At 41.5% G+C, this 26,479-nt stretch overlaps 2 protein-coding genes and 1 non-coding gene across 4 annotated transcripts in view; 1 reads left to right on the top strand and 2 right to left on the bottom strand.

The window, feature by feature from the left end:
- Window positions 1-18,181, bottom strand: part of BCAR3 (BCAR3 adaptor protein, NSP family member) — a 116,248-nt gene extending 98,067 nt beyond the window's left edge. The window contains exon 1 of one of the 2 annotated variants that reach the window (XM_055815540.1): window positions 18,070-18,181. The gene's annotated coding sequence lies outside the window, so the exon portion shown is untranslated. Of the gene's footprint in view, window positions 1-11,718; window positions 11,964-18,069 lie in introns of those variants that run through there. The other variant, XM_055815539.1, reaches the window with a different exon arrangement.
- Window positions 8,797-25,632, bottom strand: DNTTIP2 (deoxynucleotidyltransferase terminal interacting protein 2). The gene is made up of 7 exons (XM_055815535.1): window positions 25,475-25,632; window positions 22,603-24,350; window positions 20,666-20,801; window positions 19,874-19,969; window positions 19,339-19,503; window positions 18,052-18,179; window positions 8,797-8,932 (listed from the first exon to the last, which is right to left on the bottom strand). The coding sequence occupies exons 1-7, from the start codon at window positions 25,583-25,585 to the stop codon at window positions 8,797-8,799; spliced, it is 2,520 nt and encodes an 839-aa protein (XP_055671510.1). The 5' UTR covers window positions 25,586-25,632.
- TRNAR-UCU (transfer RNA arginine (anticodon UCU)) lies at window positions 11,544-11,629 on the top strand. The gene is given in 2 exon segments: window positions 11,544-11,580; window positions 11,594-11,629. It is a non-coding gene; the product is annotated as a tRNA-Arg (tRNA).
- Window positions 25,633-26,479: the final 847 nt, after the last annotated feature.

Below are 26,479 nucleotides of genomic sequence, written 5' to 3'. Positions count from 1 at the left end.
ACCTTAATTATTATTATTACTTGTCTGCTAGATGAAAAATGTGCCAACTATTTGCCAATGAGCCCTTATGAAATACAGAAATTCCTACTTTCAGCTGAGAGTTTTGCGGCTATTTCTTAAAAAAAACAAACAACAAAACAAACCCCAAACTTATTCAAGAAGAGTTTACTTATAAACTGGAAAAAAACTTGAACTAAACCAAAACAAAAAATTAACCCAAACAACAACAAAATTGACACATTTACATCAACACGAAACTATGCACAAGCTGAAAACACCCTCCCCACCAGTTCAAAGCTCAGCAGGGAGAGGCAAACGTAAACTTATCTGTTCCAGGCATCCCATTTTATCATGTGTTGCTATTATTTGATAATGGAAGCCACTTAGGAGTTTCAGTCAGGATCATTCCCCCTCACCTAGGCTGTTCATCTGCCCCAAAAACATTTATTCTCTCGAAACCTAGATGTATAATTGCATCAGCAGACGGCTGTATTGAGGAGCTAGTGATCCGCCTAACAGGCGCAGGCCAGCGCCGCGCTGCAAGGCACGTTCCCCTTGGCTGCAGGATGAACCCCGCCAGCACGCCAGCCCTAACACAGGACCTGCAAGCAGCTCCACCTCACAACTGGAGATGACATCACCTGTGTCTCCTTGTCTGTATCTAAAAGGGCAGCAAACAGTTCCCAAGTGAACTGGCTTTCTGTTTGACAGTAGAAATGAGAACCAGAATCCTTTTTTAAGAAAATTCTCTAAAAGCTCAAAAGACCAAAGCATCAGATGACCTTTCCACGGACAGGATCTGCCCAGCCCGGCATGCTGGGCTGTGATTTGAGATCTGTTCCGTACCACACAACCCACCATCTGGAAGGTTTTTAAATTATCTACGCTATCCTTTTTCTTACATTATTAGCTCCAATAAATGGTACTTTAAGCAATACTTAACAGTCTGAGTGTCTTCCTTACTGGGGATAATGAACCAGCATCTCCTGGTGCAAAACAGCAGGTCACTAGATGGCTTGTGAGTAGGGAGAGAGGTATGATGTCTGGAATGTTAAAATCCATGAGTTGAAAACTAATGATTTTATCATTTAGTAACTATATTAAACTACATATGGCTTGCAGGTGTAAATTCCCATGCCAGATGTACTTCACACAAACTCTGCCAGCACAGAGATTGTGAAACAATCTGATTTTATGAAGAAGCAAACTAGGTAGGTACGGGCTGTTGGGGACTGATTTTGTCATGTTCTACCGGGGACTGGCTGCACACTCACCCCAACCCATTCTGCACTGCAGGAAGACCCTGAAAAAACAATCTCAAACCAAAGCCAACCCCCTACCAAAGTTTTATTATCCCCACTAACTTTACTCTCTTTCTCCACAACCCAGGTGTTTATGTTTCTCCTCTGCCCCTTCTGTTCACCTGTCCCTTCCACTGTACTCCCACATCTTCCAAGGATTCCAACATAACTCCTCTGCCAGGTTCCACTATTCTAACTCCGTGTGAATGTTACTTGTCCAGCCTGCCCAGATACCATTCCTCACACTTGCACCAAATACTGCTTCACTCTCTTCTCATTCTGATTAATAACAAAAACCCACACAGCTACCTCTAGTAAATAACTATATTGTTCAAACCCAAGATGCAAAGCTATCAATCAAAAAACTTGAGGCCTCTATGTAACTAATACCAATTAGACAGCAATTGATACCAAACACAGAAAGTGTCCACTTCCTTTCCAAACCCACCATGAATAGGATTAGTCCTTGATGGTACATCATGAAGCCATAGTCCCACTTTTAAACATACAATAGAATACCTGTCATCACAACACCACCAAAAGCAAGTAATAATTTTGTAGCAAGCTTATTGAATAAAGGCCACTTTTATCAAAATGTGATTGAAATTTCCCTGAGCCTCTTACCTGGGTGTAAACGTCTACCCAAATCTCTGTAATTTCAGATGGAGGGTGTGATAGTATTTATTTCAGCTTTTTCAGACTATTTTTCTGGATTTCACACCCTAGTGGCTGCAAACTCAAATATTAACTACAAGTCATGTACTGCAATAATAATATTTTTTACATTATTTCCACAGAGGGTGATGTTAATAAATAAAGAGATCTTGTTATTAGTGACTCCTATGAGCTCCAGATTATCACTGACTCTGGAAGCTGCTTGTTTCACTTTGCTGCAGAAATGACTGGTACCTATTACTAATTCAAATAAACCAAGATACAGTTATATAAATGTATTCGCAATTCTGAACACAGGAAATTAATTTTTGGGGTTGCTAAGTCAATGCTTACTGCCTGCCAGCATTTTTGGAAATAAAAGTTAAGGCCCCTAAAAGAACAAAAGACATTATTTTACTTCAATGCTAGAATTGAGGAAAATTCACTGCTGATTTAGAGTGGCAGAGCTAAATCTGCACATTCATCACAAAGAAGCCTTTGTGTCTGCTCTGTCGGTACAGAAGAGCCTTTCATGTGCAGCTTTTTGTTTCTTCATACTGTAATTTCTGCAGGGTGATAAGTTGCATTAACTTCATGACTGATTTTATGAGACAAAAATTGGACGGAAGAATATGGAACAATGATTAAGCAAGGATTAGCTATAAAAATCACTCGCTAGTTTAACACTCTTCCACTAAGGCTGTTAAAACAGAAAAAAAAGTTTTACTGATTGATTACAGAAGTGCAGGATTTGAGTATTCTGCTTTTAAGCTAACTGCAAAATTGCAACACGGCATTCACTAACACAATATCTAAATGACTTCCAAAACGTATTTACTGTGCTTAGAGACACAAAGCATGTTTTATTTTTACATCTGTCAGCCTTGAAGCACTGATGAAACTATAATAATCTATACTGTAATATACCAACACACAATGCAGCTCTCTAATTACGTACTCCTTCCAATGAAGATTCTCAAGAGCTTTAATTCAACTGGTGTACGGGGAGCTTAGATGTATCTGAGGAAAGTGAAAACAGCAATTCTCTTCAACATATGGTAAATTAAGTCTTGCAACCGTAATACAAATTAGCCAGATTCCAAGTTGGCCAGTACAGGATGGCAAATCTGCCTCAAACAATGAACATAATCTATTGTAAACAGCAATAAATTTAGCAGATCTACAGTTCTGAAAATATTAGTCAAACGACATTATATAATCACCATCATTAAACAATTTTCTGGACAGAAAATAAGAAAAAGAATAGAGAGAGAAGAGAGTAGAACCCCAGATGGATAACTCGGAGCTAACCTGGCTCTGCTAGTGCCTGCCAGATGTACTTGATCAAGCTGCTTTAACCACGAGTCAGTTTACCTACAACTGCAGTTCTGCAATCTATCTTGTTTTACAAAACCATTCAGTATCATTAAATTGAATTTTAAAAGGCTAGAAATTACTAAGAAAGCTACAATCTAAGTATACTTCCCAGGTAACTGCTATGCTATTTCTATTATTCATAATCCAAATGACATATTAGTTTTCCAGCCGTACACAAACTTCCAATTCCTTCTGTTTGCTTCCCATACTGTAAACATTTATGTATGGGCACTTAAGATAGGCACCCAGCTGAGATGCTTTCACAGAGGAAGAGTGAGCTCCTCCCCCATCATAAGGATACCTCTTCACTGATCCCACATCATCACTTCTCTTCAGATTACCATAACCCTTCCTCAGGATGTATCCTCTCCTATCCAAGTCTCTTCTGCTCATTGAAAGGACTGAAGAGACACACCTGGGTCCCTGTAACCTTCACCCTCCGTCCCAGAGCTTCACAGGCTCTCCTGGTACGTCCTTGGGGCCCATGCAGACATGCAGCAAGGGGCAAAAGTTGAAGGACCAGGCAATCCTTGACAGTTTCTCTGTAGTATCCTGGGTCCAAGCCCCAGCACTCAGTAAACATGCCAAAACATCATGTTCGGGTAGCAGATGGGTGCTTCCATCTTCTTTTGGGATTTTTACATTTAATATATGTACTCTTCAGTATAATAAAAGCTGTTGTTACAGAATGTTTGATCATTGCACACCTCTTGGCTCTACAAACTGGACAGAAAATTGATGAGAAAATGTTATTTACTCATAAAAATATGTATTCACATAACAATTTTTCATAATTAGTTTTTTTTGAAATAAAGGAAAAAAGACAGACATGCCCGTTTCACATGAAGAGCTGCTTGTGTTCTTTATATTCAGGTCATGGCAAAAACTAGAACTATCCATTTGGCTGGCAGCCTTTAATTTAATTCTGTTAAAGTGAATTCCCTCACATTTTCATCAGAAAAGAATTTACAGCAGACTGCAACCCAAACAGAATAAAAATCACAGCTCCCCCCATCTGCCTATCATTACCAATAACTCCCATAGCAAATAATGTCCAGTTTCCTTAAAAAAAACCAGAATTTAAAATGTGTTTTTGAAAAACACTTATAATATAGTAAATACATTTCACACAATATGTGAAAATTTTTCCTAATCTGTGGAGAAAATAGCTAGCCGTAATAAAATTGTAAATTCTAAACAAGAATTTTTGACAGTGTTGTGGGTAATAATTTATAAAATTTGAAAACCATATTTCAGAGTTAACCTATTATGGTATACATCACCCACTTGTGAATCTGAAACTCCTTTGTTCCCATGTACTCCACTTCCAAAGTATCAAAAAGGTATACCACTGCTTTTCACTGAAGTATCACCCCTGTCATTACACTGACCGCAGACCCACTTGAGCTCCATAGCCTTCCATCACACCCTTCCCTAGCCTATGCGTAAGCGCCAGGGTCTCTGCCCCTATGACACAAAATTCAATCTACTCCTGTGCATCTCTGACCTACACCCCAGTATCAATTGTATCAGGGGGGAAAAAAACCACCCTGAAGTCTTCTCTGACTGCTTACTACAAAAATACTGGTAGATTTCTACCTGTAAAAAAAAAAAAAAAAAAAAAAAAAAAAGAGAACGCTCCTTTTCACAAGAAGTAAAAGTGAAGTTTCTATAACTCCTGTAAAATGGGATGAGCTTTTTTTCCCACTCAGCAGACAGCATGCAGGGACGCCAGAGGCCTAAGACAGTGGTGATGTCCCATCTGCCACATCTTTTGATTCAAAGGAGCTGGACTATCCATAAATAGCTCCTTTGTAGTTCAGCTGCTTTGTCATCTTCCCTGCCCACTGTGTGTGTGTGAACCACAAGCTGCTGAACATCTCTGCACAGCTGTGCCTGTGCAGGGTCAGGCGCGCAGTCACGCTGCCTTCACACTCGCCAAGTGGGAGTAAAGGAACGAGGAAGATGAAGAACGTCAGCATAAAGTTAGAGGGCTTTGGGTACTGACTGAACCCTTAATCAATTCCATAGAGTTGTTATGGCGCTAAAATTCTGCAGAAAACCAAGCTGGGTATCACCCTCACTTCACCTACAAGAAAATGTGAATGGATTTGCCAAGGCATGCTGCAAGGCCAAGACAAACACAGGGTTAGAATTTGGGAATTCCTGGCACCTAGTCCATTACCTTATACTGCACACTGACTTTAGCTACAAAAATCAAATTAATACATTTTGACACAGTTGCTTTAAGTGAATATCCAAGTACCTAAAGCAAATTTACAGAGAAACCTTTAAAATACAACCCACATTCGCTAGTTCTGAAAATCCACAGAGGGGTAATTTTGCTGAAAGTTTCCAGTATAGTCAAATCAACATGTATCTGGAACAGACCTAGTAAAAACTTGTTTGGGGAGGGAGGAGAAGAGCATATGTATAATTCTGGCTTAGATTCCTGACAAAAGGACATGATTTTTAAATAGTATTGTTTCTGCAATTAGATCAGAATCAGTATTCACATGGTATGCGGAGTCAGTCACTCATATTCATAACTGAGTGAAACCCAAAATTTAATCAAGAATAGAAGCTTTTCATCCTTTTAAAACAAGCTTGGCAAACTCCAGAGATGGCACTAGCTACACACAGCCAACCTCAGGGACACACTCGCTGCCCGGCGATGATCTGTGCAGTTGATAGGACACTCTGACCCCACATTAACTTCTAGCTCTTCAAGAAAAATAGTCCAACACAGTACTAGTGCCACATTCTGGGAAATTTAGAAAGAGCAATAAATCCCATAATATTAAAGTATCCCTCATCAAAGAGACAAGTCTGCAGCTATTTCTGTTCCTATTGCTGTTCAGAGGAGATCCTGATCAATGCAGATTAAAAGCTTTTTCCCCCTGAAAGGTAATGGCAACACTTAAAGCCTGGATTTATTAACCAGGGACATCTTCAAAGGAAAGGCTGGCAAAAAATGTTTTCTCTGTTAAAGCGAGTGAGCATCATGCCAACTCTGTCCATTACAAAAAGCAAGGCACCCTGGGACAAATTCTAGTCTTACTAACATTGATATAGCCTTGAAATAACTCCACTGGCTTAGTTTTGTTCGTTCAGAATCAGAACGATTCTCATGAAAGCAGAAGTTAACCCAGTGTTTTTACTTACAAAACATTCCTGTCAATCTGCACTGAACCAGATGACTGCACTGCGTCACTGCCTAAACCCGGCGCATCATTCCCAGAGCATGTGGGTGAGGAGAGAAAGAAAATACTGCATTTAAACAGTGCAGGAGAAGGTAAGGATTTTTTAAAGATTGTTTCAAGTGCCTTATCTTTTAATTGTACACTCAAATTCTTGCTTTTAATCTGCATACTTGATGATGAGCAGAATTCATATTTTAATAATCTCAAACTACCATACCTTAGCACATATGCTAGGAAAACATGTTCTACTCCTCTTGATTATTTTGGAAGTCTTAAGACCAAATCTGTATACTTGATGTTAGTTTTCTAGTATTTGTTCTTCATGCAAACTCTGGCAGAGGCAGCACAATCTTTATCAGTGTCTCAGATTTATGTGGCCAATACAACTGCTCCATCCTTACAGAATGAAGAACCAAGTAACTCAGCTGAGGAAGCAACTGATAAACAGGCAACAGGAGAACTCCGTCACCCAACAGCATTTAGTAAACACATAAAAAGGAGAAGGGAAACTTGTTGAAAAGCAGCTAAGCCATCTGGGTAGATTCTATTACATATCTTTTGCCATTCAGGTTTGATATATGGAAAGTGATAAATAAAGTAAGGTACATAATAATAAGGCATTTCCAGAGGAAGCTGCATCTCAAAATTTGTTCTTGTCTTACAAGAATAATCAAAATTACCTTGTAGATTACTAATTTGTACACCACCATGTGGAATAAGAAGGCATCTACTGTCTATACTTTACAAAAGTGACAATGGAGCAGACTGCCTACAGTCACACCGCATGGTAGTCGCACAGCTGGAATAAGAATCCAGTAGCTCGGGATCAAATCACTAGACCACAGATACATACTTTTTTTTTTTTTCCTGAACTGCATAGGAGGAGCTGAGCTATAGTGTCACCTGAAAAGCTTTAAAGGAACAACTTGACTGTGGAAATATTTGTTGGCTTTATGTTAATCTAAAAAAAAATAAAAGCCCAGATGGTTACATCTAGATTTCAAATGTAAGACAAGAACAAACCTTTGCACTGTCAATTTTGTCTTTGATAATTATTAACTTAAGGATGTAGTCTTTAAGACTGCTTTGGCACTTAAGGTAAACTGAGGTGTATTTCCTGTAAATTTGAGGATTAACTTGAGACAAACATAAGTGTTGATTATCACTTTGTTTGCTCTTAAAATTACAAATAACATAAAAAGAGACTAGATAAAATTTCATAATACCAAAGATATAACCTTAAGATGAAGAACTACTTAAAATAAGGTGAACGAAATTGTGTCTAGGATTTCACACACACAAATAATTTAAAAAAGGTGCAATGAAGGGAAACAGAAACAGCTGCAACACAAACTGAAACCCAGCCTGACACGGGGAAGCCAAAGATCAAAGGTAGTTGTAGTTAAGAAAATTCGTTCAAAATGCATCACAAATGAGTACTTGCACAGAAACAACTTAAGGAAAGTAGACAAAAGGACAGTGAAAAGATCCACATGAGAAACGGTTTGAAAAATGAAAAACTTGGGCTTATTACCAAACCTGAAATATTAATACAAAGCAAAAGAAGAACGGCTTTTCAGAATAATATAGGAAGGCTCTTCTTTGGCAATACAAATACATAAAAGTTACGCTTCTGAAATGCAGTGGAATACAAGATGAGTGAAATGCAGAACTATATATCACCACCGAAAAGATCCTAGCAGCTAATTCTCACTATGTTAAGCTAGAGAATTATATTTACTATAAAGCTTCTTAAGAGAGAGATGATTGTACTCCCAACAAACACCTCTGGAAGCTCTGTAAATTTGAAAACTGCCTTTTAATAAATTCACTGAAGCTCAACCCTTATCAAAATTAATTGGATATACAGTACACAATGCACTTTCTTCATAATAACAGAAGTTAATGCTGAAACCCAACTTGTAAGCTCTTTCAAAACCTACTTCAATTGTGTAATTAATTACTAGATATGTATTTCTTTTTAATCAATGGAAGAGTACTATAGGAAAGTGCTATTTTTAGCCTGCCATTGGTGTATTTGCTGTCTTGTGTCAAGGTATTCCTACTTCAGTTTCTCCTCCTATTTAAAATTAGCAAAATGGCACCTAGCTGAGCAGAGTATAATTTTTTAAGTAACTAAAACCAGCACAACTGTACTCCAAAAACTTCTACTCCCTGAAACAGAGCATAAAGTTGAAGAGGAGCTAAGATGATAGTCAGCCTGCAACAGAAGTGGCCTTCAGACGGTCCAGGTCCAGGCGTCAGCAAAGGTCAATCTGATCTGTTGGTTTTGCCTCAGACGCCCCATCTCCTTCGATCACGAACTGACAGCTGTCCTGTTTCTCGTGCAGCAGCTCCATCTGCTGCCCGAAGGGGAAGGCGGACTTTGCATTGGGACTACATTTACAGAATAAAAAAGGAAACCGATCTGAGTAACGAAATATCGCTGGAAAATTGCCAAATGCTTCCGCAGTCAGTCCTCCTGCATGAACGGAACCAACGGCCAGCCTTCACCACGTCACAATGAACCAGAATGGAAATATGAGAGGAAAGAACAATCATATGAGTGTCAGGGTTCCTCACTCATCACCTTCGGAACTAGCCTTTTCACAGCAAACTTTGATCCTTCACTATCTGCAGTCATGTACTGCTGCGTTGTCCAAAGGTGCCGTGTTACCAGATCACACGGGTGAGGTACTGACACTCACTTCACCCCACAATAAATGTGCCCAGGTGTTCACAGGCTGTAGGCTGTTTACGGCAGTTCTTACTTACAAATGGTTTATTTGAGTTGCACAAACATCTACCTAAGCTTATTATTCTCAGTTCTTAAAAACGAAAGTTACGCTTCTTTTATGCAGTGCAGGGCCTTGAGGACTCAAATTAAACCTTCCACACTTTGCATTCCTGTACCAGGAACACTATGAAGAGTTCTGTCCATAACTGTTGCGGCAAGACCATATGGACCCAGAACTCGTAAATTTTATCAGACCCGCTCTGAACCCCAGTGATTCCTAGTCTGTGTTTACAACAGCTCTGGCTCCACCAGAGTTGGTTAGCTCGGGGGGTGTACCTCCAGTACGCTACTTGCTGTAACCCCCGAACCCTTCCAATAACCCCCCAGTTTCTGAGCAGTGTCGCCGGAGCTATTTAATAATAAGCCAGCTCATGTGCTCTGGCGCACTGCTGGCCACGGGTGCTGACTTCACAGCAATCACGGGGCGCACTACCAGCATGCCTTCATTAACTGGAGTCACCTTGGTTATTCATTACACTCGTATCTCAGCCTCTGACGCAGTGGTTGTTAGATTGTGTATCCTAATCAGCTTATTTCACATCGATTTGATTAGCGTTCTGGTTCCTCAGATTTTAGGGTGCACTTATTTTCTTGGGTTTTCCCACTCTCCTGGATACCGATACTTTTAAATTATTGTGAAATGAAACATGAGATTCTCACAAAACCATTTTCCTGCATAACGTAGGCCATGGCACTCCAGAGCAGATGTCCTTCCAGTCCTGTCCGGTCCACTCCAGCCCCAGGTCACGCTCCTGAGCCCTCCGGCTGGCAGCCCCGCGCCCCCTTGGGTGGCCATGGGACAGCTGAGATAGGCTTTGCCTGGGCTCAGGATTCAGTTCTGGGAAGGATTCAATAAAGAATAACCCTCATACTCTTATCTTTGGGGGTTTCTAATATACCTACTCTTCATTAAAAAAATTACATCAAAGACTTGTTTCAGACCATAATTACAGCTTTTAAGGAAAAATCTTGTTTTACTGAATCCACCACGGGTTTTACTGTGATTTTAGGACAGATATAGTTCAGACATTGTTCCCTGTAATGGATTTAGTAATAGGCATTCACAGTGTTTGGAACAATGATCAAGTATATTGTAATTGAAAATACTGTCACATAATAGTATATTATTTCCTAATTTATTTTCTTTTTTTGTCCTTTCCATTTACAAGGCTTTTTTTAATGTCTCCAAAATACTCTCAGTCACTCATTTCCAAGTGCAATTCCTACACCCTCTTTCTCTACCTGTCAACTCACAGCAAGTTTCTGCAGTGTCTAGCAGAAATTACAGGGCCACATTTTCACTGGTCGCCAACGTCTTGTGTTTCAGATTCCCACACAGTTTTTTTGTCTGATGTGGCACAGGAAAGCCAGCAAAACCCTGCAGTGCACGTGATGTCCAGTAAACATAACCCCAGTTTTCTAGGTTCCTTTAATTCAGATGCTATGGTTTAAAAACAAAACCAAAAACCCCATAGTTAGACTGTCCCTAAAAACCTACAGTGCTGGAAATCACTAATGTTAAAATAACATGTTTCCGAACAACTTTAGAACCGACCTAGTGTAGTTTCCATATCCTTGATGCTACAACTGAAAACTTTTTTGCCTGAAATGTTCACATTTACTAAAAGCACATTATAAATAACTGCAACGTCACAAATGTTCATATTTGTTAAAGCAGAATCATTTGATCCAATTCACCAATGTATCACCTTCATCTGTGTAAAAAGATTCAACCCTATAAAGATTCCATATGCAAACTGAGGGGCGTTTGGAGGAACAGCTCCCCAGCATAAGGCAATTGCGGAATATAATCATATTCCTCCAAACGTGAGGATTAATATTGAAAACTCCCAAGTAGGATGATGACTAATATTTTATATTGATTATTGATGAGCTTAAAAAAAAACCAACAAAACACGAAACAACGGCGCGGCCCTACGGGGAGCGCTCAGCACCAGCTGCGGGTCCCAGACGGCACGCGCAGGCTGCCTCCAGAGCCGTTGACACGGCGGCTTTGAAGCCCAAACCGATTCATACCGGTTAAAAAAAAAAACAACACCCCCCCGAAAGCCCCTTCCCCAAAACCATCCGACACCAGACCAAGCGTTCGGCGCTCGCGCAGCCCGGGCCCCGCGCAGCCGCACGCGGGGGCGCGGGCCGGTGGGCGTCGCGCGCAGGCCCTATGGGCGGTGTGCAAACACTCCAACAGGTGGCTCCGTGGCGCAATGGATAGCGCATTGGACTTCTAGAGGGTTGAAGGGATTCAAAGGTTCCGGGTTCGAGTCCCGGCGGAGTCGTGTTTGCCCTTTTCTTTCACCTTTTCCCCCCCCCCCCCGCCCCCTCACCCTTCTGGCTGAAATCCCCGCGTCCCTCTCCTGTCCCTTACCTCACCGTCGGAGCAATCCGGTCGATCGACCTGGCGCTTCCCTGCGGCCGGCTCCCCGGGCCCGCCTCCCGCCGTGCCTGACGGAGAGCGGGGGAGGCGGGGAGCGGGCGGAGACAACGGCACCGGCCTCCGTGCCGGGCCGCCTCCGCTCCAGCCTCCGCCGGGCCCCGGCGGCACCCACACGCTTCACCGCCAGCCAGAAGGGTGGCGGGCGGAGGACGGGTGCCGCGCCCCCCGCTCGACTCCGCCGCCTCCCCCCTCTCGCCCTCAGGCAGCGCCCGGCGCGGCGCCCGCCGCAGCCCTCCCCGCCGCGGGGGGAGGGGCGCCCCGGCAGCCTTCCCGCCGCTTCCGCACGCAGCAAGCGTTTGCAGGCGCCGCCAAGCAGGCACCGAGCAAAGCGCTGCGGCGGCAACGACCCTGGCGAGCGGGCCGGTGCCTGCACACCCGCCCGTTCCCGCGGCCCCGTTCCCGCGCCCGGCCGGGGCAGCAGTTCCGCGGGCACAGCGACGGCGCCGCCACCGCCCGCGCGGCTGAGCGCGCAACCCCACCTGACCTCAGACCGGCTTTGCTTCCCAACTTACACGTACCTATAGATCTAAGCAACAACCGGTAGATAGAAGTTGAAAAGCCATTTCCATCAGCAATCAAAAAAAAAACCCCAAACAACCAACAAAGACTTGTCTGGCAAAGTACAACACAGTAGCAGCACTGAACAAGCCTTGATTTTGCTTAGGGCTGAATAAATTGCAAATTAATTATTTTATTCACGATTTATTTTTTTCAATTTCTATGTGTTTTAATAGCCTCTTTTTATTCCTGCATGTGTGACTACAGCCTCTTTTCCAAACTATTAGTTTCTTTAAAAGCAGTAAAGGAAAAATCCAGGTAATTGAAAACGAGACACCCCTGGGAACAGCAACCATCACCATGCTGCTGCATGTAACCCCCTCAGGAATGCCAGCTCGCCATAAAATACACGTAGCCCTTCACAGAAACATCGGACTTTCCCAGAATTTGAAGATAAACAGCAAAACCGAAAACCTCTCTACATTAACCCCATTAAAAGCAACTCAATCTTATCACAGAAGACAATTCATCTGTGTTTCAGTCACTTCCAGCAATGCACTTCCATCCAAATGCCATTTCTTTTTCTACTTTTTGTATTTAAGGATTACTAGATAAGATTTGCTTAGTTCCTAATGAAAGAAACTTGAAGGCAGATATTTTTTACATATACATTTGCATGTTGCAAGCAATATTTACATAATCGATACTGTAAAAATGCAAAAGAGTTAAGGGCTACAGTCCAAAACAAAAAGGGAAAATTTGCAGATTGGAGGAGCGGGACACTTCCTAGGGCTAAGCTCGGGGACAGCTCTCCTGCAATCCTGCCTGTGTAACAGATTCTAATGTGAATGCAAGCAGAAAAGTATAGGGACACAATTCCATAAAATACTTGCATGAAGATGGTTTTGAGGAAAATGTTGCATGAACATCGTATTTCAGAATGCATAAAGAGAACTAGGAGAAAAAAATTCAAGAACTATAGTAGGCAATATAGATTGGGCAGATGCTGCTTGTTACAAGTGTATGAAGTAATTAAAAAAAGAAAGCAATGTAAAGAGGCAGTTTAATAATCAATAATAATCCTTACATCTGACTGAATATTAAGAACTTTTTTACCATGAGGAGAGTTGAGCAGTGGAGCTCTCGGAGTTGTGTAGTCTCCATCCGTGTATGTTTTCAAGGCCTGACTATAAAGCCCTGAGCAACCTGGTGTAACCACCTGGTGTAACCCTGCTCTGAGCAGGAGGCTGGGCAGGACAAGCTCTCACGGACGCCCACAACCTGCCTTATGGGCTCCAAGTCTTAGCAAGACCCACCCAGGTAGGCCCCTGTGGTGAAGACAGGACTTGTTAAAAATGAAGAGATCAAAAGTGGTTTTATCACATGGAAAACAGCAGTGGTAAGAAGACGCCTTCAGTTTTGAGGAGACTTAAGTTGATTGCAGAGAGATTAAGACCCTCAAAAGAAAGAAAGAGGACAAAGTGTGAACAATGAGAGCATGACAGAGAAAGGAGAAATATTTCACCTGCTCCTGAGCCAACCATGCCGCTAGTGGCACCACCTCAGCCCCTGTCAGCCTAACCCCTTTTCCTCATAGGCTTGTGGTTGCAACATCTAAGAGATGGACCGTGCACTCACTGGGCTATACAACCATTGGATAGTCTCTGCCTCAACGGCAAGGAAAAAAAAAAAAAAAAAAGGAATACTGGCAAAACCAAGGGGAACATGAAGAAACAGTAGAAAGGAATAAATTCCTGTTCATACAAAACATTCCAGTGACCTCCAAAACAGCAATAGGTGCACATATAAAAGACCCAGCACGGTACCTATTGCTCTTTAATCTCTGGGAAATTTCTTGTTAATAATGGTTTATGTCAATAAAGGCAAAATTACAAAATAACACAAATATTTCTGACAGCCATTAAAAGAAAATACCACTTGCAATTGACAGGCAGTTTCTCAAATGCTATTAGTGTTTCACAAATAATTTTTGAGGTATTTTAGTATTTTCAGAGAAATCTGGTAAGTTTAGGCAATCATGTGCTACATTTTGTTTTTACTCTCCCCCCAGCAACTTAAACCTTAGGTCAATCTCAATCAAATTTAACTGGAAGGTAGAGGAGTCCAAAATACTGCCTGTCTACGCTTTTATGAAAACTGGTGGTTAAGAAAAGGTAAACTAGTACCTTATCTGAAAGAGGCTGAAGCACAAGCTCAGGCAACAGCTGACTGGCAAACACAACCTGCAAGTACTACCCTGCAGCCCAGCAAACGCTGTCTACTCCATCTCACCTCTTCTTCCCACAGAACACGGGCACTTGCTGAGCACGGTGTGTGGCAAAACAAGACACTGGAAAAATCAAAGGAAGGGAAAAGATGCAGAAAGTAAGCCAAATCCCTCAACTAGCCGTGTTGTACACGAAGTAATTCCTGTAAGTAGCTCTTGAAGCAGCTTGAGCAACAGACAGCTGTTGCTTGCTGTGCAACACCAAAGCTTGCTTTTCTCTTTTAAGGTCCTTCAGACTTGTACATTGCTTTTCCAAAGTTACACTTGAACATCCCTGGATGCAACAGAATGACAACTACTGTGGTGCCTTTTCTTGCCTCAGTGTTCAGTGCTTCCATATCTCACCCAGAGAACAAGACGCCATAGTTGGTTTTATTGCCTTTTTTATCATTTACTGAGAATCGACGTATTGGCATATGTATTATTGCATAATTGTATTAGAATAGCATCTGCATGTTAGTTGACACTTGGGGACAGGTGGTTCTACTTGTATGTGTTTGATACTTCCCAATGAATTTACTTTACTCTGCACACCACTCATCTCCAGGCCATCAAGACTTTCTAAGGAATCTAGATTCTCATCTGTCTGCAGTAGCAAAACATTATAGTTAACTTGCAAAAGAATATAAAAAAACCCAAAGGATTTCGGGGAGATTTCTTTCAAGCTTCAGTTGGTGATCAATCTATACCGTGGTGATCAATCTATACCAGCTACTTCCAGCACAAACAGCTAATCCTCAAAAAACAACAACTCCTTATTCTCAGTAGCAGAAAATTCCATGGTTAAACACTGGTCAGGAGCATACTTCTTGTTTATGATTTGCAACCTTTAAAATCCAGTGCTTATATGGTAAGAAAACAATCAACACCAGTGGTCCTCTGACAATCCCTTCTGAATCTTTCTTACCCAATCCACCTAAGACAACGTAGTGACCGTTTTGTTTCTTCTATTAGCCGTCTTTTCTGCTACCTAAGGGCAGTAACTGAGTTATGCTAACTGTAACAGCAATATAACTAGGTCATTAAAACCCAACCAAACGCCACAACAGTTCTGCCAATCACGAAAGGTTATGAGCAGTCACTAAAGAGGAACTGACCTGATGGCATCTCTGGTTCTATAATGGTAGCAGAGGCCTTCCAAACCATCCGTTTACCTGAAGAGCTATTCCGAGTCAGCTACCAGACCCCAATCTGCACACCACACCCTTGACAATGGACCCCCCACTGTCAAGCTGTGTTCAGAAAGATCATTAGACAATTATCAATGGTACAAATTAATAAAAGCAACATATAACTGAATTTTAAAATTATATATATACGTTTACACTATTTTATCAAACTATATGTAACATATTCTTTATTGATTCATTATACTTACTTATATATATATATATTTTTATATATATATAAATATGTCTATGTATACACCAAATTCCAGGACATTCCCAATCCTATTATGGTCAGTGTTGAAATAAACCCTTCACAGCCAAATTATTTCTCAGTACTTTCCATTACAGAATTGACCACCAGCACCACTGACAAGACATAGAAAAATCTGTTGTGGCACATAAATGGTGCCAACATGAATTACACACGTAACTTTAAATTGAATTTACTAATTCACTGATGTAAAGCCTGAAGCCTGAAATGACCACAGTCCATGAGGCTGGACTTTGTGTTCAGATTTAACAGTATGCTTTCACATTATTATCTTTTTACATAAACATTAATTTCAATACTTGAATTTAAAAATCTAGATTAAATTTAGATACCTGATAATTTGGCAAAGCTCCCTACCAAATTCTCACTGCAAGAAATTCCCTGAACCTCAATTTGCACATGATCTGCAAACCTAAAAAAGAAAACACCACAACCAATGCATTCTGTAGAACATTTTATAACAATTAAGTTGTTCCAGCTTGTTATTTTTCTTCAAGTCTTAATTGTGAAATTTCCTCTTCTTCCGATTCTTCTTCCCTGCTGCAAAAGCTGCTTTTTCACTCATGATCTCCTGATACTTCTTTTTATTATATCTGAACAAAATAGATAGTTTACTTTTAAGCATGGTAAACCAAAGTTCAGGAAAAGGTAACATGGAAAGTACTCTACATACGTAATTTGCCAAACAGTTCTCTTGTATTTTCTGAGTCAGGTTTCTTTAATTTTATACACTTATGTGTAGGTAACGGGAAATCAACAATTGAATTAATGATAAATGTAGGTAAATTTGTTTTGGAAGTAAATTTGATTGAAGAATCATTAATTTTGGCATAAGCAGGAGGTTCTTCATTGCATATGCAATCACATTTGGACAGTTTGCTAAAACACTGCTACTGTTCATCATGGGAAGACTCATCAATTTCAACAATACTACAGAAAAATTATACCCATTTTTATACTGCCTTCTCAGCAAACTCAAGATAATCACCCTTACTTGAGTACTCAAGATTGAAACCCAAGATGAGATTAACACTAAACAATGAACAGGATACAAGTTGCTAGCTCCTCACAGTAGGGATTCTTAGGTACCTGTACCACAGCTCACTGCACACTGAGCAGTATTGAGCCTTTTAATAGCAGCACTGACAAGTATCTGCACTAATGCTAAAGTATCTGCTTAAAGCCCTTAATTAGCCACAGCATGAATTAACTGATCCAATTTCAAAGACATTAATTTTTAAAAACAGCTTCTAATAAATGCCTTATAAATCAGGTCAAGCCAGAAAACTGGTTAAGAAATGGCTGTACTAACTTGCCTTCCCAACACTAATAATTAATTTACAAGCCTGACATTAACCTTATAATCTCGAATCGTGCACTACTTCCAAAAAAATGTCATTATGTGAAAAAGAAGTGCATATTAACATAACGTAGTAACCAATATCAAAATGTATCAACTAAGGGATCTACTCCAGAAACTGCAGATTAGCCAGACATTACTTAATCCAATCATTGTCTTAAAGACTCTAGTGTAATTTTGACTCCTATGACAGGTGGCAGACTGACATGCTTATAATATGAAATCATATAAACTTTCACAGAATTATAGACAGCACTTTTCTATCAATTATGCCAAGAAAAATTAATCAGTCTTTAAACAACAACAAAAAAATGCATGCATAGGCATGTATCAGTTATTCAGAGCCCTTGGGTTTTGGCATAAGCCTGTGTACACACTTCTTTTGAAGTGAACCAGAATACGGCCGATAAGTTATCTCTTCAACAAAGACATTATTTTAAAAGTGGCTGCCAATAGCGATGACCCAAGTTGGATAAAACCCTTTCATAAGACAAAAAATATGCTGTCTCAGTCTAATTATCCCCTGTCCCTTAGATCTTCTCAACAGCAGCGGTGCTGAAGTGCTAAAGCAGATGAGTAAGTATTCTTTGAAGTATAAACCCACCTCCCCAAGATGAATAAAAACAACAAAAAAAGCTGACATAGTTAAAAATACTCCTCTCTTATATATCAGAATTACCAAACTGTTTTTAAATACCTTCTAAACTCAGAATCTGCAAGCAGCTCTTCAACAATTGTTCTCTTCCTTTGTTTCTTAGGGATTCGACTATGGTAAAAGTCTATAGGAGAATCAACCACAGTTCCAACCTAAAAAACAGAAATGAAAACACTGTTACTGAACAGCAAGATGCTGATTTTGCCTTTTTTTTTTGTTTGTTTTTAACTCCTCAGCAACAAGTGTAAAGACACCTACAGAGAAAAGCAGAATTGCATCCTACGGAAGTGCAAAATACCATAAGAAATCAGCAATGTTTTATATGCAGCAGAGTGACTTTTTGCCTCATTATTTAGTGCACAGAGGACAGCTTGAGTTTTAAGACTGTACAGATGTCAACACTGGACTGCTGCGTCAATGCTTGTATTCATAAAAGAAATCCAGTTCTTAACATTTTACCAAGGAGGGAAAGGAATGACCATCCTTATGACCATCATAACTCTTTCTTGTCTCTGTCATCATGATGGTTTTACTAGAAGGCTACACAGCAGTTCACCCAGCTCTAACACAAGGGCTTCATCCTGGAATGCATCAAGTTTTTTCCAACCAGCATGTTAGCCAGTTCTGCTGATTCAGGTTAGCAGTGGAGACAGACGGAGTATGTTTCATACAGTGAAGACAGACCTGAGCCTATCTCATTATGTGGAACATTCCTGTCTAAGTTTTTCGATGCCCAGAAACTTCAAAACATGCAAGATCCATCCTTTAAAGTCAAGCATTAATATTTTAGAGAAATGAAAACATTTTCCTCAGGCATGCTAACTATTCAAATAGGCCTAAGTTGACGGAAGTCTTATTTCTATAGTTTCTGCAGTAATTATTTTCTTTATGCAAACCACTTCAAAGCCGAGAGCTATAGCAGCAGAAATTCTGGCTGATCACAAAGCTAGCTGTCTCCATTCAAACTGTATTAGCTAGTAAGAAAATAAATGCTAATTATTTTCTAAGCACTTGTTAAAAATAGGCAAATACTTTAAAAAAAGCAGGGAAAACGTCTGCTGAGGGTTTGAATATGGATTAAGTCAGGTGTTTGTTCACTATTGTGAGATCAGCTGAAATTAAAAACCCCAGCATATACACATATGTAATACAGAGTTAAGCAGCTGTAAACTACAGCCAAAAAATCAAAATACTTTATTAATTAAGGTAAGAAAGCAAACAAGCATAAAGGCTACCTACAAAATAGGCAGGGAGTAAGAATAGCTGTTCAAAACTTCAGCAGTACAATGCAACCTTCCGCTCCTTCCTTACCTGGAAGTACTTGGGTAGACCATCTCTATCATTCTTCTTATAAAAATGCTTAGGGTCCAATGAAGCTCTCATCTTCAAAACTTTTAGATCATTTTTCAGTTCACTTGTGATTTCTGGGGCTTTCATACCAAACCAACCGTCACCTGTTGTTTTCTCTCGCTCTGCCTAGGGTACAATACCAAGAATAATAAATTTGCATTCAGCAATCAGCACAGGATAGCACAGGGAACTCTCCCCTCCTAAAGATGGATAAAGCATTTAGAACATAACTGTACCTTTAAAAATCCTATTTTACGACCCTTACAATAAGGTCATCAGCACTGTATTAACGACAGATTTGTACCACCTCAGCACATCATCTTTCACTTCACTGCCCTGGTGACTAAAAGGATAGCTTTTCAAAGGATGGCTCAAGGAGGTCACTGAATTGCAGCTCTTCACTTCCAGTGAGGCTTGTGTATACACACAGTCCCACCACGAGGCTCGCTACCAAAGTCTGGTTTGTTATTTGAGGCATTATCAGTTCTTCACTTACCCTGCGCTGTTTCTTCAGTTGGTGTAGTGACTCCCTGAAGGGTGGGACACACTCCTTTTTTTCAAAATCTGGAGTTATTACACTCTTCTGCAAGAGCTGTAAGAATTTTTTTTAACGTTAAGACAGTCATCTCACTGATACGAATTTCACTGCTTAACCGTATTTACCGAATCTACTAAAGGAATCACACAGAATCTAAGCAAACATCATTAAGACAGTATTTCAGCTTCTTTGATCCCCAACAAAAGTAGCAGGGATCTTCAAAACAGAACCCAGGCCAACAACAGAAAGCAGTTGGCTAGCTCTGGAAGAAGTGAGATAGCAAATGCTCTAGAATGGCTATCATGAGTGAGCCTAAGAAAACAGTCTCAAGGAAAATAAAGACATGCCCTTTATCTCAAAGCGTGCTTTTGAAATAAAATTGCTAATTCCATATTAAGGAGAGTACAGACCTCTATTTACTGAAATTCATTCTTGCTATGGACTAAATATCTTGTGAGCTGAAGGTCTGCTAATGTATCATTAGGCAAAACTGTGGGCATCATCAACTTCTTTTTATTTTACAAGATAATGCTGGTATTTGCGTTGCTTTTCAGTTTCTGAAGTGTCGCATTTATTTACATTCTTACCATTAAACCCAAATGTAAATCCACACTTTGGCCAAGAAGAATGGAAGCTCTAAGCAAACTGTAAACCAGGACATTTATTTGAAAACAAGTACACCAACCTTATCAAATTAACATCTTTGTGTTACTGCAGTCACAGGTAACTGCTTAATTGTAAACACATTACCTGGTCCTTCTTTTTCTCCTTCAGTTGTTTAATTACACTTGATTCAGGCTTCTGTTTTTTTGCGTCAAAACTAATATATAAACCTCCAAGCTTCTTGATATTCAAACCAGGGTCTATGCTGCTGGAAAGATGTAAACTAAAAGACAAATAGTTAATGATTAGAATATTGCAATAAGCATGCAACTAAACCTTCTACTGTCCTCTAAGAAAGATAAACAGAAAAAATATTTTTCTTATTTTTTCCACTTTAGTGCAGTTCTGCAATGATTTTAAGTCTCAGCGTCTAGAATAAATTTATAATTTAGAGATGATAGAAAATGAAGGGGAAAAAAATTGTGCCATTATATGAAGTGACAAGTTTATTAAAGAACAATACCTGTGGAATCACTTCCACAAATATTTCCACATTAACTCTAATGCTGTATTCTTAACTTAGATAATCTTACTATATTCTATAAAACTGAATTCTTAGTTCACTTAACCTTGTCAAAAGAACTCATGACCAGCACCCTTCTTCAATGCATTGAGAAGCTTCCTAGCTACAGAGAAAAAAAAACCATGAAAGCACAAACATACGGGTGGTAAAAATACCATCAACTCTTAGTGAAAAGTATGAAGAAGCTACAATTCATTGTAGAAATGTTTTAAGTCCTCTGTGTAACAGTACTAGGAATAACATTATTAAACACTTCAAAGCTACCATGTTTCACATTTTTTTCATTACTTCGTTTGGGCAGCTAAAGGAATGTAGCTGCAAACAATGTACGAAAGTGGACTCAAAAGGAGGTTTTTGATGACAAAAATGCTTAAAATCTACAAAGTATTATGGAGAAATATGGTAGTATCTAAAGAGGTACAACGGATATTGAATACTCAGTAATACAAGCCCTTTACAACTTTCTATTAAACTGTGACTGATCTGTTGTAATGTCTTTACACTGAATACTTGGCTAAGTTTTTGTAAGACTTCCGGCCTACCTGAAGGTTTTCAGAAGACTAAGACTTGTTTATCCAACCTCAACAGAGTACGACGCTTTAAACATATGAAGCGTATAAAGGGATTTCAGCAGGAGTCAGACTACAAGAGCTCAAGAGGTCTCATCCAACCTGAATTATTCTATGATTATATATGATTCTATGAAATCAGCTGGGCTGATTTCACTTGAAGTGTCACTGTTCAACAGCGCAAGAACTAAAAAATATATGTGGGCCTACAAGAAAGCTGGAGCGGGACTTTTTACAAGGGCACGTAGTGATAGGACAAGGGAGAATGGCTTTAAACTTAAAAAGAGGGTAGGTTTAGATTAGATGTAAGGAAGAAATTCTTCACTACGAGGGTGGCGAGGCACTGGCACAGGCTGCCCAGAGAAGCTGTGATGTCCCATCCCTGGCAGTGCTCAAGGCCAGGCTGGATGGGCTTGAGCAACCTGGTCTAGTGGAAGGTGTGACTAGTGGAACTAGACAATCTTTAAGGTCCCTTCCAACCCAAACCATTCTATGATTCTGTTTAGGATTAAAAAGCATAATCTAATTAGGCAATGTATAAGGAATTTACTGGACTTTTTGTTATTTATAACCAAACTAAAAGATCAACAATTAAGAAAACTGGCTTAAATAAGCAATTATATCAGCCTGACCATTTAACCCAGTTTCACATTTTATTTTTTTAAGCTGAACAAATATAAGGCCTCCAGATGCCTAAGTATTTCAGAGTTCTGCTCTCTGAAACAAAATTGAAAAAAAACCCAGACCCTCAATTTATGGCCTATATTTTTATTTCATACGCTGTACAACCCCACTTCCCATGTCAATACGACTTACGTGATGAGACTACCCTCTCATTTATTCCACATCACTTAGCACTTAATCTATATGTCCTATGCACATATGCTTGAATGAAATGAAAATTCTTTAGTTATTCCCAGAAAACTACTTACACGTCAATCTTAGTTTTCAATAAATCATCATCTTCATCCTTCTTATCTTCATCTATCAATTCCTCTTCAGCATCTTCCAGATCTGAGGATTCTTCACCTTTTTCACTTCCTTCGTGCTTACTATCAGCATCACTATCTTGGTCTACCTGATCTAGATAATACTTCTGGCTGGAACTCATGCCAGGCTCAGTATCAATTACAAAAAGCCCTTCAGCATGCAGTGAACCGTTCGAAGATTTTTTGAGGGAAGGAGTCCTCTCATCTGCTTCGTTGTAACACAGTTCCTCTTCAACTGTATTTACGGACAGTACATCACTATTTTCAGATTCATCACTTTCATCTTTGCTCAGAAACAATACAAGAGAACTGTTTCCAGTGCTTGAACTTTCAGAGTTGTGGAATACAGATTCAGCATGTTCTCCTGTTTGGTCTTCACCACTGTCCGTATTGATTTCAAGCATCCTGCATCCACCAATGCTATCAGTACTTTGTACAACAGCTATGTCCTTTTGTGAGCTACTCACTGCCCTAGGTTGCTCACCCTTTCTTGGTTTATCAGCATAGGTGAAAGACTTCCGTGCACCTGCCTCAGCATCTTCTCTTTCGCATTCCAGAATTTTTTTATTTTTGTTTGGTGTTATTTGCCCTTGGGATTCTAAAAATTGTTTGGGACTCATGCAATCAGCCAGGGAAAGATCCATATCCTCTAGTTCCTCCTCCCTCACAAGTATTTCACTGTGTTCTTGTATTTGGCCACATGCTTTCTCTGAATCATCCACCCCAACCGACTCTCTATTTTTTATTGCTTTTTTCCCAGGTGATTCAATGTCACTTTGTTTCATTTCTGTAGGACTGCTGGGTGTCACATCATTCAAAACCACTCCTTCCGGGTCTTCACTCTGGGTTGTACCGGCAGATTTGGAAGAACATTTACTTTTAGGTGAACTGGATTCTTTATTACCCTCAGTGACAGAGGAAGCATCTTCTGTGTCAGAGACAAGTTTTGCAGCAGGTCTAGCATCAGAAATTATTACTGGCTCAGATTTAATGGTGTCCTCAATTAAATTCTCATCTTCTGAAACAATTTTGTTTCCTTTCTCAGTCTGCTTAGTATTATCTGCTTGTGATTTCACTTGCATGCTCCTAGTAATTCGTTTGCTAGTGCCGGACGGTTCCATACAAGAATTCAGACAGCATGACTCTGCATCAGAAATATCTTCACTCTGGACTTCACAAGCTCTATCCGCCTGCAATTTCTTTCTGCTTTGCCTGCTTCTTGTAGTTCTGGTAACATTAGGCATCTGGACACCAGAAACTGCAGAGGAACAAGACTCGGCTTCAGAAGCATCATCTTCATCCACAGTCCTTCTTAACTTATTTAGAAAAGCTGTTTTGTCATGTCTTTTTTTGTCAGGATAATCCGGCTGATAAGGAACTACAATTTGTCGTCTTCTTGTTACTCTAACAAACAAAGGTGTCTGAAGACCTGACACAGCAGAGCAGTTTGATTCTGTTTCTGACACATCCCCATCGGCTTGTGGTTCAGCAACCGACGGTGCTGAATTAACAACTGTGTTCTCATTCCTAATAAGTTGCAGCTCTAAGCTACCACTGACATCTGACTTTGCTTCTGTATGTTCCAGCTCTTCAGACTGAGATTCCTGAATTACCTCTGGCTTACGAATTGATTTAGTTCTTCTTCTAGTCATCCCCGTAGACACAGGAGTACTAATTTCATTGGACACCATCTAGAAAGGGAGTAAAAATAAGAAGCGTGCTATTGGCAGATAAAAAAAAAAAATAAAGAAGATGCTATACAAATCACCAACAATCTTTTTAAACAAATCAGCTCTATAAATCACCAACAATCTTTTCAAACAAATCAGCTCAAGCTGACAACGTGTGACATGTCTCTGTTTAACGCTACCTATGTGGAAGTGTTAACAAACCCTCCCTTACTTATCTGTTCAGTCTACTGTCTTTTGGTCAAGGCAGGGGAAGAAACACAGGCATCTGTTAGAAAACATAAATAAAGACAAATATAAATATAAATAAGTATCTCTTAAATCTAGTAAGTCCTGGCAAGCTGTCAAGGGAAACAAATCCAGAAGCAATGCTTAGAAACATCCAAAGATTTGCTCAACTGTAAACTGCCGAAGCCCAGCAACCAGCAGAATGTGCCCCAAAATGGTTTCCATAAGTGACGTTAGCAGTTTTAGGAGCAGAGTGGCCTCACACCACCAGCACCACTAGGTATAATCTGCTTCTTTAACGATGCCTGTAAGTTACCTGGAAGGCAATTAAAAATTCTGGCAAGAAAAAACCACTCCGCAACAGCAGGATCTTCCCAAAACACAGCGCAATGCTGGATCAACATAAACCACACTGCCTACAGGGTCAGTATTTACTGGAGCGTTTGTGTGTCTAGTGGAAAACCTACTGAGAAATACTAAGTTAACTGCAGTACAAAATTGAAATAAATAAATACACAAATACCCTAGCCTTTAACTCGCAGCGTTAAGTGGGTTAACACCCGACAAGAGCTGCCAGCGCCGAGGGCCCGGCGGCAGCAGCAGGGCCGGGGCGCACCGCGAGCGGCTCCGCCGCAGCGCAGGCCGGGAGGCGCAGCAGCCGGGCACGGGGTTGCCCCCGCCCCCGGCCCGGCCCCGCCGCCGCCCCCGCCGAGCCCCACGCAGCCGCCGAGACCCGCCGCGGACACCGAGGCCCCCGCGACGAGGCCTTGTGCGTGCGCGGAAATGGCGGCGGCTGCTGCTGCTGCTGCTGCTGCTGCTGCTGCTGCTGCTGCTGCTGCTGCCGCCGCCGCCGCCGCCCCGCCCGGCAGCCGGCTGCCCCCCCGCTCCACTCCTCTCACCTCCGCTGTCCCAGCGGGCTCGGGCCCCGAGGGGCGGCCGCCGCCGCCGCCGCCCCCGGCCCGCGGCCCCTGCCCCCGGCCCCGCGCCGCCGCCCGCCTGGTGGCCACCATCTTGTGGGCTGCGCCGCGCCCGCGCCTTCCGGCCCCGCCCGCCCCTTCCGGCCCCGCCCACAGCGGCAGCGCGGCGGCCCCGCCCCGCGGGAAGCGGGCACACCAGCGGGCGGGGGGCTGCCCCTGCCGCCAGGCCACGCAGGCCCGGACCGCCCGGCAAAGCGGGATGGCACCGCGGGCGACTGCGATACGGGGGGCGCGCTGCGGGGAACGCCTGCAAGGCACCGCTTCGAAACCTACAAGAATTTAAAATTTTTAATTCCAACTTTGCGCTTCCCCGTGGTAGGGAATCCCCCTCTCCCACTCGTGACGCCGAACAAACCAGCCAGCCCGGTAGGTGTCACACTAGCCGCGACTCCAGGAGAGCGGAGCGCAGCCCCCGTGCTGCAGGGCCCTGCCCCCCAGCCGGCAGCTGCACGGCGGCAGCGTGCACCCGCCGGGAGCCGCCCCAGCCCGGCTCCAGCACCGCTCCTGTGCCGCGGCCCATGCACCGACCCCGGCAGTTAACGGTGCCGCATGCCACCAGCCAGCGGCACAGCCGGGAGGCACAGGCAGCACACGTCCACCCAGCAGCAGTGCCCAGCCCTGGCTGGCGGGGCAGCTCACAATGAAACCCATTGTAAAAATGATTCTGAAACTGACACACACTGACCCAACGTTTAAAAAAAAAAAAAAAGACATTTCGATTAGGAGAAAAGAATTCAAGCTTTTATTGATACATTACTAGTTCCAGTCCCCCATCTCTCTCACTGATCAAAAAAACTGAAGTCCAGGAGAATTTCCCAGTATTGACCACCCACAGGTAAGGTATTTGATGACTCAAAAGGTATCTTAAAAAAAAAAAAAAAAAGATTCACATTCTAACTCAGTGGAATGGATTATAGGAAGCTGACA

Source organism: Falco peregrinus, chromosome 10 (assembly GCF_023634155.1).
Source record: "Falco peregrinus isolate bFalPer1 chromosome 10, bFalPer1.pri, whole genome shotgun sequence".
In the NCBI taxonomy this organism is placed as follows: Eukaryota; Metazoa; Chordata; class Aves; order Falconiformes; family Falconidae; genus Falco; species Falco peregrinus.
Note: the sequence above shows the minus strand (reverse complement) of the source record. Positions and strands in the feature narration are given on the sequence as shown.